At 38.0% G+C, this 12883-nt stretch overlaps 1 protein-coding gene across 1 annotated transcript; it reads right to left on the bottom strand.

The window, feature by feature from the left end:
• Nucleotides 1–7448: 7448 nt before the first annotated feature.
• On the bottom strand, nucleotides 7449–11616 carry LOC100030002 (C-C chemokine receptor type 5-like). Its single transcript, XM_001379584.4, has 2 exons — nucleotides 11511–11616; nucleotides 7449–8589 (listed from the first exon to the last, which is right to left on the bottom strand). Exon 2 carries the CDS (start codon nucleotides 8576–8578, stop codon nucleotides 7520–7522), a length of 1059 nt encoding a protein of 352 aa, XP_001379621.2. The 5' UTR covers nucleotides 8579–8589; nucleotides 11511–11616; the 3' UTR covers nucleotides 7449–7519.
• Nucleotides 11617–12883: the final 1267 nt, after the last annotated feature.

Below are 12883 nucleotides of genomic sequence, written 5' to 3'. Positions count from 1 at the left end.
TACAAACAGATCCTTTCCCATTTTAAAAATTTCTTTAATATACAGACCCAATAGTCGTATTACTATACCAAAAGGTATGCATTCTTTTATAGCCCTTTGGGCATAATTCCAAATTGCCCTCCAGAATGGTTGGATCAATTCACAACTCCACCAACAATGCATTAGTGTCTGGATTTTGCCACATTCCCTCCAACATTTATTCTTTTCCTTTATTGTCAAATTGGCCAATCTGATAGGTGTGAGTTGGTGTCTTAGAGTTGTTTTTAACTTGCATTTCTCTAATCAAGAGGGATTTAGAATCTCTCTTTTTCATGATTATTGATAACTTTGATTTCTTTATCAGAAAACTGTGAATCTTAAAACTGCTCAGACTCTACCTTAGAACATTCAGTTAAGGCTATTCCCTTATTGTAACAAATGGAGGTACTTGATCAGGAATGTATTGGGAATTTTAACATTACTCCACCCATACTTAGGCATACTTTAGGGGAAGATAAAGTTGTAAACTCCCGATGGAATAATGAAAAGTCCCTGACTCATACTTATAGTAAGACCAGAACCTTAAGCTAGGTCTATTTTTAGATCTAATACAAAAGGGTGCTAAATACCTATAAAAGTTAAATTAATCACTAAAAGGTCAAGCAACTTACAAAAGAGGTGTGAAGTTGTAATCTACCCAGAGAAGGTGAGAACTAAAGAGTGGTGAGAACTAAGAATGGGCAGTCCTGGGAAAAAGCATCTACTGTGATTGGTAGATGTGAAAATTTAGGGTAGGTGACATAAGAGAAAAATTTCTTTAAAAGGAAGGGAGTTATTGAATTTGAGTTAGTTCGAGTTCGTAGTTGGAGATGGAGTTCGAAGGTTTGGAGGTTGCTTGGGATAATCTTGTGGTGGTGATAAAGACTGACTAGTCTCCCTTAAGGCTCAGACCTATTCATATCATTTAACCATTTGTCAATTGGGGAATGACTTGGATTCTTATAAATTTGACTTAATTTTTTATATATTTTAGAAATGAGACTTTTATCAGAGAAATTTATTATAAAATTCTTTCCCCAGTTTGTTTCTTCCCTTCTAATCTTAGTTGCATTGATTTTGTTTGTATAAAACCTTTTTAATTTAATGTAATCAAAATTATTCATTTTACATCTTGTAATGTTCTCTATTTCTTGGTTAGTCATAAATTCTTACCTTCTCCATAGATTTGACAGAGAAATAGTCTACGTTCCCTTAATTTACTTATAGTATCATTCTTTATGTTTAAATCATATGCCCATTTTGACCTTATCTTGGAATAGGGTGTGAGATATTGATCTAAACCTAATTTTTGTCATACTGTTTTCTAGAAGTTTTTGTCAAAAAGTGAGTTCTTATCCTAAAAGCTGGGATCTTTGGTTAACACTAGATTTCTGAGGTCATTTACCCCTAGTTTATTCCATAGATCTACCCTTCTATTTCTTAGCCAGTTCCAGATTGTTTTGATGATTACTGCTTTATAATACAGTTTAAGATCTGGTACTGCTTGGCCATCTTCCTTCACATTTTTTTTATTAGCTCCCTTGGTATTCTTGGTCTTTTGTTCTTCCAGAAGAACTCCATTATATTTTTTTCTAATGCTGTGAAATTTTTTTTGGTAGTTTAATAGGTATAGCACTGAAAAGTAAATTAATTTAGGTTGGATTGTCATTTTTATTATATTAGCTCAGCCTACCTATGAGCAATTAACATTTTCCCAATTGTTTAAATCATCTAATTTTATTTGTATGAAAACTGTTTTATAATTGTTTTAATATGATTCCTATGTTTGTCTTGGCAAATAGATTTCCAAATATTTTATATTATCTAGAGTGATTTTAAATCAAATTTGCCTTTCTAACTCTTGCTGCTGAGTTTTGTTGGAAATATATTGAAATGCTGGTAATTTATGTGGGTTTATTTTGTATCTTGCAACTTTGCTAAAGTTGTTAATTATTTCAGCTAATTTTTTAGTTGATTTTCTAAGATTCTCTAAGTATACCATCATATCATCCATAAAGAGTGATAGTTTAGTTTCCTTGTTGCCTTCAATTTCTTTTTCTTCTGTGATTGCTATTGCTAGTGTTTCTAGTACAATGTTAAATGATAGAGTTAATATTGAGCATCCTTGCTCCACTCTTGATCTAATTGGAAAGACTTCTAACATCCCCATTGCAGATGACATTGCTGATGGTTTCAAATAAATACTACTTATTATTTTAAGGAAAGTCCCTTCTATTCCTATGCTTTCTAGTGTTTTCAATTGGAATGTGTATTGTATTTTGTCAAAGGTCTTTTCTGCAGCTATTGAGATATCACGTGATTTCCGTTAGTTTGATTGTTTATATTGTCAATTATGCTGATGGTTTTCTTAATATTAAACTAGCCTGTAATTCCTGGTATAAATCCTACCTGGTCATAGTAGATAATCCTTGTGATATATTGCTGTAGTTTCTTTGCTGTGTATATTTGTTCTGTTTCACTTATCTACCTTTCAATTTCTTAGCCTGTACCAGATCATTTTGATAATTATGGCTTCATAATACAGTTTAAAATCTGGTACAGCTAGACCATTTTTTAATTAGTTCCTTTGATGTTCTTGATCTTTTATTCTTCCAAATGAATTTTGTTATTTTTTGTGATAGAGGAATAATCCAGAGACGTTGAATGACAGAGCATGGAAGAAATGCAACGGTTTCCATCCACAGTGGGGGATGGTTGAGAAGGCTTGAAATCTTGAGGGAAGAGGAGATTCCAAGGAGAGGCAGTTGATCTCTCTCTCTATCTTGAGTCAGCAAAGATGCAGGTCTGATCAGAGACTCTTTGGCTTTAGCTTTTAAAGGGCTTTTGGCTTTAGCCTTTAGAAGACTTTGTGGGTTTTGGGTTTTTAGGTTTTTTCTTTCTTAAACTTTTTTGAGAGATGGTTGGGCTTTGTTGACAGACCTAATTGGGGCTGAATTAAATACTGATTGGATTAGTTTTGATTAGGATAGATTGGGTTGGAACTTTGTAGGGTGGTTATTAGTGGTAGTTATAGACTGTTATAGGTAGTAATTATAGGTAGTTATAGGATAACTAGTATAGACATTAGGAAATTTTCTTTCTCTACTTCTTTCCTATATTTTCCTCCTTTACTATATTTTTTTCTGTCTCTATTTTTTTAAACCCTTACCTTTCGTCTTGGAGTCAATACTGTGTATTGGCTCCAAGGCAGAAGAGTGGTAAGGGCTAGGCAATGGGGGTCAAGTGACTTGCCCAGGGTCACCCAGCTGGGAAGTGTCTGAGGCCAGATTTGAGCCTAGGACCTCCCATCTTTAGGCCTGATTCTCAATCCACTGAGCCACCCAGCTGCCCTCTTCTATCTCTATTTTAATAAAACCAAATTGTTAATTGTTAAAAACTGCTCTTTTATTTTTGTCAAATCCCTAATTTAGCCCTTACATTTATAATATCTTTTGATAGGAATATTTCCCAAACAGTTGAGCTGTATCCTTGGCCCAAATGGCCCAAAATGAAAGCAATGTAGACAGAAGTAAATATTCCACTTACTTTACTCAGAACATTAATTTGATTGTATTTCCCAGAAATCAAAACGAAAGAAACAAACTGAGAGGCAAGCTTAGAGGAAAAAAAAAAGTGTGTGTGTGTGCGTGTGTGTGTGTGTGTGTGTGTGTGCGCGCGCGCGTGTGTTAAAGATATATAAAATGGCCACAGGATGGCAGCATGACCTAGAAGAAAAACAGAATGGAGTTCCCTTCATTCTCATTGGAAATGATTAAAAAAGGAAAGTATATATACTCAGTTGGTTATAAAAGTCACTTATTCAATAGAGAAATAGGAGGAGAAAGTGATAATAGATTTTGGAATGTTGAAGGAGAATGAAAAGGGCAGATTAAGGGAAGTAGTGCTCAGAAGCAAAGCAATTTTGAGGAGGGGCAGGATAAAAAGATAGAGGGATAAAAAGAAGAAAATAGGATGGAAGGAAGCACATGATAAGTAATCATAACTCAGTGTGAATAAAATGAGACCATCCATAAAATGAAAGTGGACAGCAAAATGGATTAGAAACCAGATTACAATATGTTGTTTACAAGAGATACACTTGAAACAGAAAGACAGACAGAGTTAAAGTAGACAGAGGTTAAGTGACTTCCCTAGTTTATGTAGCTACTAAGTATTGAGTCTAGATTTGAACTCAGGTCTTCTTTTCATACCCAGCGTTTTATCCATGATTTCACCTAGATGGTGGCTCTACTTAGTTCTGGATATGACTCTATATAGCAAGGGAAGACAGAAAATTTGTATGTATATTTAGAAGTACCTTGGTTTAGGATAATGAAGAAATTCCCTTTAAATATCCTCTGTTTTATATCACAGATTCTTACTGCAATTTCACATAAAATGTTTTCCCTGGGGCAACTAGGTGGCTCAGTGGATTGAAAGCCAGTCCTAGAAATGGGAAGTCATGAATTTAAATCTGGCCTCACACCCTTCCTAGTCGTGTGACCCTGGACAAGTCACCTAACCCCAATTGCCTAGCCTTACTGCTCTTCTGCCTTGGAACCAATATTTAGTATTGAGTCTATAAAAGAAGATAAGGTTTAAAAAACATTTGCCATGGTAGTTTCTATGAATCACATCTTGAAGAAAGTTTAATATTTTTTAACTAAACCCTTACCCTCTCTTGTAGAATCAATACTAAGTATTGGTTCCAAAGCTGAAGATCAGCAAGGGCAAGGAAATTGGGGTTAGGTGACTCACCCAGGGTCACATAGCTAGGAAAGGTCTGCAGTCATATTTGAACCCAGGACCTCCTCTCTAGATCTGTCTTTTTTAACCAGAGTCACCTAGCTGCCCTTAGGAACGTTTCTTCTATACCCCTAATTATGCCTCCATATGTTTCATGGTGGAGTCTTTTGTTTGGTGCCTAGAACTGTAGACTTATTATAGGTAGGTTAGAGGAAAAGAATTGAAAACCAGCATTCTGGAGCTTCTTGCTACGCTAGCTCTCAGATGATGTTATGCCGGATCCTGTTAGCAAGTAGGAAAACCAGTCAGATAGACTCAGGAGGGCAATGCGGGCATAGAAGAAAGGAGCCTTGATAGTGAGTGAAAGCTTAGTGGCTCCTCTCAAGGTTTTTCCCGGGACATCCATCAGGCAAGCAATAGGAGGTTGGTCAATTGCACTAGGCGGGGAGGGGCGGGGCTATCTCATCTATTTCACTTATTTATGCCAAAGGATCATGCACATCTTGGGCTACCACTTTTCCCATCGATTGTATTTATTTCCACCTAAGAATATTTTTGAGGGAAAAAAACCAGTTGTGTCTTTGATACAATTTGGAGCAAATCCATTTTCCAACCCAGTAGAGTTGAGGATGCGATGTTTATTTAGACTCTGTGGATATTAGCTCATCTGGTCTGGAAAGAAAGGAGAACATGGGGACAAGAAAACCCAGATAGGAGACCTTAAGATCCAAGACAATTTACAACGAGTTTACAAACTTTTCTCTTTTCCTCCTTCCCTTAATAGCTGCTCCCTAAGTCCATAAGCTCATCTTCTTGCTTCTATCTTTCCTCCTCCACCTCCCTTTGCACTGCCTTGGTCTCTGTCACTACTAATTCACTTTCTAACTTGAACATTTTTCCTAACGTCACCCCCACTTCCTTCTGATTGTAAATACATCAGCCTGAACTCTCTGAATCTTGAGTCCTCCTATTGGCAGTTCCCAACAGAAATAAGTGCTGTGAGAAGACAAATCTGGGTCCCACAACTCTCTTCAAATCTGCTGAGGCTGCTGTTTCACTTTAAATCACCCTAGAAAACCCTAACAAGTTTCATTTGATGAGAGGACGCTGACATTTCTTTTTTTTCTTTGTTCTCTCTTTTAATAAAATGAGCTGTAGATTCAGAATCTAAAGATCTTTTTCTGAATCCTGGTTCTATCTCTTAAAAGTCCAATGACTTCGTCTCCTTGGCCCCGAGTTTTCTCCTCTTGTGGAATGTGGGAGGCTTGGATGGATTCATTCCTATGGTTCTTTCCAGGTCCATACTCTCATGCTCTGAAGGTCATGCCCATCTTTTTCTTTTGACCCTGCTTTGAGCTTTTTTTTATTCTATCTGTACTGAAGTATTACACTTTGTTGGGGATCATTCCTTTGATCTTTGTACAGAGCGGTGGATAGACTAAGTATCCTTCAGTTGTACTAGGACGTTAGTAGAGAAGAGAAGCAAAAAAATGGCTCAGTGAGCCAGTGGTTTTAGAAGAGCAAGAAAAGGTATGAGAGAATTAAAAAGCATGGAGCTGGCATAAGAGATACAGGGGCAAGAAAGGTGAGCACAAAACCTTCGGGTGTTAAAGGGAGGGCGATAGCTTAATAGGGTTTCATCTGGTTATCTCTTAGCCAAATTGTCCTTGATGTCCTCCAAAAAATAACTCTCATGCCTTTGCCCTTTTTGATCTTATATTTTTCCTTATTTAAAACACCCTTCTCTCTACCTATCCAATTCTCCTTCTAGGCAAACTTGAATCTTCTCTGTGAACCCTTCTCTGATCCCTCTGATTAGCTTTCCAATTCCCAGTCTTTTCTAGAAAGTGGTCCATGGATAGATTTCAAGGTTCCATGAGCTTGTTTTTTTTTAAATCCTTCAGTCTTTAAACCTTCAGTCTTAGAATCAATACTTTTTATTGGTTCCAAGGCAGAAGAGTTGCAAAGGCTAGGCAATAGGGGTTAAGGGACTTGTCCAAAGTCTGACGGCTAGGAAGTGTCTGATGCCAGATCAGAACGTAGGACTTTTCATCTATAAGCCTGGCTCTTAATCTACTGGGCCACCTAGCCACCTCTGTTTTAAAATATTTTGATAACATTTTAATATAACTGATTTCCTTTGTAATCCCATGTATTTTATTTCATGCATTTAAAAACTATTATGAGGAGGGGTCTCTGGGCTTCAGCAGATACTACCAAAGGGATGGATGTCATTAAAAAATTAATAACCCCAGATCTAGATCTTTCTTAGGAAAGTCAGTTCTTTGCTATATCTTATTCTTTGCTGTCATATAACTATGTCAAACAGTTTTTATTTCTATTGTTTCTTGACTGTTTATGTTTTGCTTACTTAACTAGATAGTAAAATTCTTCAGAGTAGAAACCACGCCTCATAATTCTTTATCTCCTTTATGGTGCTAAGTGCAAAAGAGGCCGTTGATATTTTTGATAGTTTGATGTTTAGGTAACAACACAAAACTGAGAGATTATACCCTACCAACAAGTTTTGTTAACTTTGTTAGGAATCCCATTTTTTATGTATTTGAAAAGGACTAGTAAGGAGCATGCAATGGCTGTTTCAAAAAAGATTTAAGAAATAATGAGTGAACGAATCATTTTAATTAGTCTATAAACTGTTTTTAAAAGATTCAGACCACAAGAACTTATTTTAAAATATTTATGCAAATAATCTATTAAATTAAAAAACACCAATATGTACAGTAATAAATCCACTTCACAGGCCAGTAGAAATGTCTTGCTCCCCAGTAGATCGAGTGTACATTGAGCTCACTCGGTCAAGTGCCTCCCCCTGGAAAATGGGGCAGCGTTTGCAGAAACGCCGTACAATGTATTTGTGGAAGAAAGTAGAGAGGTATCTCCTGAACTTTTCTCCAACAAAGGCATAAATCACTGGGTTGATACAGCAGTGGGTCATTCCAAGGGTCTCTGTTATTTGTATGGCTCGGTCCAACCTCTTGGAGCTCTCACAATTGTCCAGACCAAAGAAAGCTTGGAATGTGTTTAAGAGGAGAACCAGGTTATAGGGAGCCCAGAAGAGAAAGTAAACAATCATAATCACAAAGATTAATCTCACTGCCTTGTGCTTCTTCTTCTCATTCCGACACCGGAGCAATGTTTTTAGGATTCCTGAGTAGCAGATGATCATAACTAAAAGGGGCACCACCAGCCCCAACAGATTCATCTTTAAAGTTTGGAAGTTCTTCCAGGCAGAAAACTGCTCTGAGGGGAAATGAGGGCTGCAGGTGTGTTGGATACCTTCCTTTTGGGATTTGGTGAAGATGATTGCTGGGAGAGAGGCAAGCCCAGCCACCACCCAAGTGATGACACTTGTCAGAATGCCAAAGGTGACTGTCCTCGCTTTCAGAGCAAACACAGCATGGACGATGGCCAGGTACCGATCCATGGTCAGGAGGATGATGAAGAAGACTCCCCCAAAGAAACCCATGTGGTAGAAGCCTGTCAGCACCTTACACAGGGCATCTCCAAAGATCCACTGGTCTGCAGCGTAGTGAGCCCAGAATGGGAGTGTGACAATGAAAAGCAAATCAGAGATGGCCAGATTGAGCAGATAGATGTCAGTCATGCTTTTCAGCTTTTTGCATCTTATCAAGACCAGAAAAACGAGAGCATTGCCCACAAAGCCAAAAATGAACACCAGGGAGTAGAGGGGGGGAAGGAGCCGTGACGCGGTGTGCTTCACATCAAGTTTTTGGCAGGGTTCTTCAATAGGATAATCTGGGTAATAGAATGGTGTGGTTGACTCATTGTCCATCTTGTTTTGTCCTGTGAATAAAGGAAGAGGACGGAGTTTACTCAATAAGCCCCTCTGAATACTAAGTCCCCTTTGTACTAAAATTGGAGTTAAGCAAAATACATAAACACATATTCATATGTGAACTGTTCACAGTCCATACTGTATGTGGAGCTATTTACATGGCTCTTTATATGTTATTTCCCCCCAAGAGAAGGTCCGATCCTCAAGGGAAGGAATGCCCCTTCTATCCCCAGCTCCGGATGCACAGAGTAAATGCTTAGTACATTTTTTCTGAATGAATGAGTGAATAAACGAATGGCCAATCCATCATGTATTGACAGGGAAATAGACCCAGAGGACTCTTGTGCTACTACTTGCTGGCTATGAAGGCTGTGGTTTCACTTTTCTAGGCTTCAGCTTCTTAATCTGCACAACTTCTGCCATTTCAAGACTCGCAGAGGCTTTACCTGTTACTTTCACACAGCAATGGAGAATTTACTCTACTGGAAAGAGAGATGAGCACCATGTTCCACCACCAGCAACCTGCTGGGTTTTCATAGTGATTTGGAGTGAAACTGCAAACCTCTCCTTCCCCTGTATGTCATCTTAGGAAGATATTCATTTCAGGAATACATTATGAATAGGAAGTCTGGGTATTCAAATGAGATTAACTTGGGGGTCTCCCCAATTTATCCTATTATTTTAAAAATAGAAATAAAACTTGTGGACTATTTTACTTGAAAAATCCTAAAACCAAGAAGAACTGAAAACAAATATCATATATTTTAGAAGTTGTATGAGCTCTGTCTCAAACTATAAAATACCCAGTGACTACAGGGCTCCCCCTTGTTCCCCACTTATTTGTTCCAAGCCAATTTGTAGATGCTGAATTAAAGGTCAGGAGGGATGAAGAATAAAGCTAGCTCCTCATTCACTTGGATCGCTACGGTTTAAACAACGAGGAGAGATACACAATTTTCCAGTAAGTTTTCTTAATGCCATCAGCATAGATAATGCTGGACATGGCACCCACCTGTCCCAACCCATGGTTTTCTTCAAGGGAATGACTAACGTTCTCTCAAATGATGCCGGTTTCTATGGCTTCTTCTTCTTTCCCACTTTGTTCAACTATATTTAGGAGTTCTTCCTCATGCATATATGGATAAAGTGGAAAGTGGACTTCAGGCCATAAAGAGTCAGCAAATTTGTTAGATTTCCCATAGATATTTCACTTCATTTTTAGCCAGAAGCCTCAGCCTACACACAGTCTAAAGAATAACATATTCCTAGACTTTCTCCAGTCCTTACTTATGCGTGTAGGTCCCTCTCTGTATCTAGATGATTTTTTATATTATATTGGCTTTAACGATATTACAATTATGTACTTTTTATATTCTATTGCAAGGATTGTGTGCTCTGCAGACTGAGGCAGGGCATTTCCCAGAGTTGTGACTCATAGAATCATAGGACCATGGATGTAAAGGGACTTTAGAAGTCCTAAAGTTCAACTTCCTCCTTTTACAGAGGAAAAAACTAAGGGCCATGGAGATGAAATGATTTTCTCAAGGTATTTGGGTCATAGGATCATAGGTCTAGAGCTCAAAAGGACATCAGGGACATATCAGTCAAACCCCTCATTTTACAGATGAGACTAAGTCTCCAAGAAGTTAAAGTACTAAGTGATTAAGGTAGGATTTGAATCTGGATCTTTTAAGAGCCATTGACAGGATCCTGGGGACATTGTGATAGAGCTACAAGAGACCCCAGAGACCACTTTGTCCAACACTCTCATCTTATAGGTGAGAAGATTGAAAACTAGATCTGGCCAAAGCCAAACAGGCAGAAAGCATCCAAAGTAGGATTTGAACCCATGTCCCCTGGTTCCAACACTAGGGCTATTCCTGCTGGGCCATACTACCTGCCATTTAGAGTTGAGTCTATCCGATACTTGACCGAGGCTCAATCAATAAGAGTGAAACTTGTGGGTAATTTACTGTCAGCTTTGACATTTGTTATGGTCTGCTTTATTTTAGAGAAACAGGATCCAGTTACTGAGACAGATCTGTAGGAATTGGATCAGCATTGCGTGGGGGGCAAGGAAGCAATTGAAATTCTTCCACACAGAAGAGAATCTTCAGAGTTTCATCAGAGACTCCAGCAAAGTCTCTTCTCTCTGATCAGATATTCAAATTGAAATCTGTCCCCTGATTGATTCTATTTTTCCCAATTAGCACAGTTTATTTGTCATAATGTTATTTGTCATAATGATCCTCAGACTCGGATTGCAATGAGCAAAAGATTTTTTCCCTCAAAAGAGTTTTCTCATAATTGTACACCTCAAGTAACCCATATGTCTCATCTGAAAACTGAATCCATACTGATCTATCGTTATTTCCATGTTCTTCTGATTGTATAGACATTTGGGAGGAGTGGAACACCTCTTGTCCTGAATTCAGGGAATTGTAGCTGTTCACTTTTCCCCTCCCAACTTAATCTTTCATCCAATTAGAAATCAGATTACTTAATGTTGTATTGTTTCTTTTTTAATTAATTAGTCTTATTTGATTATTTTTAACATATAAAAGTGTCTCTCCCTATATTCAAGGTTCAGCTCTAAGCTGAGAAAGGGGCTTGGTCCCAATTTGTTGAGCCATTGGCATGCATTGCTTAATAAATCAATATACTCAAAAAATCAGACTTTTATTTCCTCAGTCATATCACCTTTCACTCATTACACTATGTAATTACAGACTGGAATGAATCCAAATTCTATATTTTCCCTATAGTAAAGATTATTTTAAAAAGATAATTTTGCCACCCATCTTGGAGTATTGTCAAACATTCATTATTTTCTCCCATGAGTTATTCTGTTTTATTCTCTCTGATTCACTCTTGGTTCATCAGAGCAGCATTGGAAATTAGTAAGCAGAAGAGCTGAAAGGTGACTTACCCAGAGAGTTTCCTGTGAGGGGAACTTCTGTTCTTCTGGCCAAGTAAAGCGTGAAAATAAATTATGTATAGATAGTATACTCACAAGTAGGAAATACCATTTCCTGCATGAGAGGGTGGTGTTATGTTGGTTTTTTTAAAAAATGGTCTAGATGACAAAAAATTTAAATAGTTCTTCTTTTTATAAATAGAGTATCCAATGAGTAAAGGCATTCATATGAACCATCTTGTGAAACACTCAAAGTTCTTGGACTTCCCACTTAGATCATTCTGCCTAAACACTAAAGATGTGGATTCATTCTTATAAATACAAAGGGAAATCAAGTATCTCTGTGGCCCTGTTTCTGTTAAACTTTGTTTTCCACAAAATAGTTGAATAAATAGTTGGTTCAGGCAACTTGGACCCCTGAAAATCAGTAGGGATTTTTGTTTTGAGATTTGTTGTTGGGTTTAGGGTTTAGGGGTGTTTTTTGGCCATTGTATAGTCTGAGTGATTAATTGATTTATTATCTAACTGTATATTTTTTACTTTTCCACTGACTGTGTGACATCACTAAGCAGAGTGAACCCTTCATTGCTTTGTGACTATGGTTTTCATATATACCCATGATCTTGTCAAAGTGAATTTTCCCCAGGAGAGTTTCATCTGTAAGAAAGTATAGTGGGGAAGGGTATTAGGAAGGTCCACTTTAAAACATTTTACTGCCTTTACTAGAGTGTCAGGATGGATAGAGCACATGGAACATCTCACTGGAAGGTCTGGGTTCTATTCTTTGTTGATATTTTGGAGAAGTCATTTTCTTTATCCATAAAATGGGGATAATAATACTGACCCTTTCCTCCTTATAGGATTTTTTTTTTTTTATAAACCCTTACCTTCCATCTTAGAGTTAATACTGTGTATTGGATCCAAGGCAGAAGAGCAGTAAGGGTAGGCAATGGGAGTTAAGTGACTTGCCCAGGGTCACATAGCTAGGAAGTGTCTGAGGCAAGATTTGAATCCAGGACCTCCCATTTCTAGGCTGGGTCTCAAGCCACTGAGCCACCCAGCTGCCCCTGAAAAGACATTTTAGAGCTCCTTCTGTCCAATCCCCTCATGTTTCAGAGGAAGAACCTGACGCCCAGAGTAGTTAACTGACTGGCTCAAAGCCATGGATGATATACTTGGCAAAGTCAGGACAGCAGTAGGTGCCCTCAGCACGCCCAGAGTCTGTTCCCACTTACCAGGCGGCAATACTGAGCTATTCCCCTTAGGTCATTGGGGAAGCACAGTTTGCCCTCCTGGCACACAAGAACAAGTTATAAAGCCGGGCATGGTTTGGACATGCTGAAGATCTCAAATACTTTGCTGCGCTCCGACCTGTTTTTCAGTCC

This window comes from Monodelphis domestica, chromosome 5, assembly GCF_027887165.1.
Source record: "Monodelphis domestica isolate mMonDom1 chromosome 5, mMonDom1.pri, whole genome shotgun sequence".
NCBI classification, from domain to species: domain Eukaryota; kingdom Metazoa; phylum Chordata; class Mammalia; order Didelphimorphia; family Didelphidae; genus Monodelphis; species Monodelphis domestica.
Note: the sequence above shows the minus strand (reverse complement) of the source record. Positions and strands in the feature narration are given on the sequence as shown.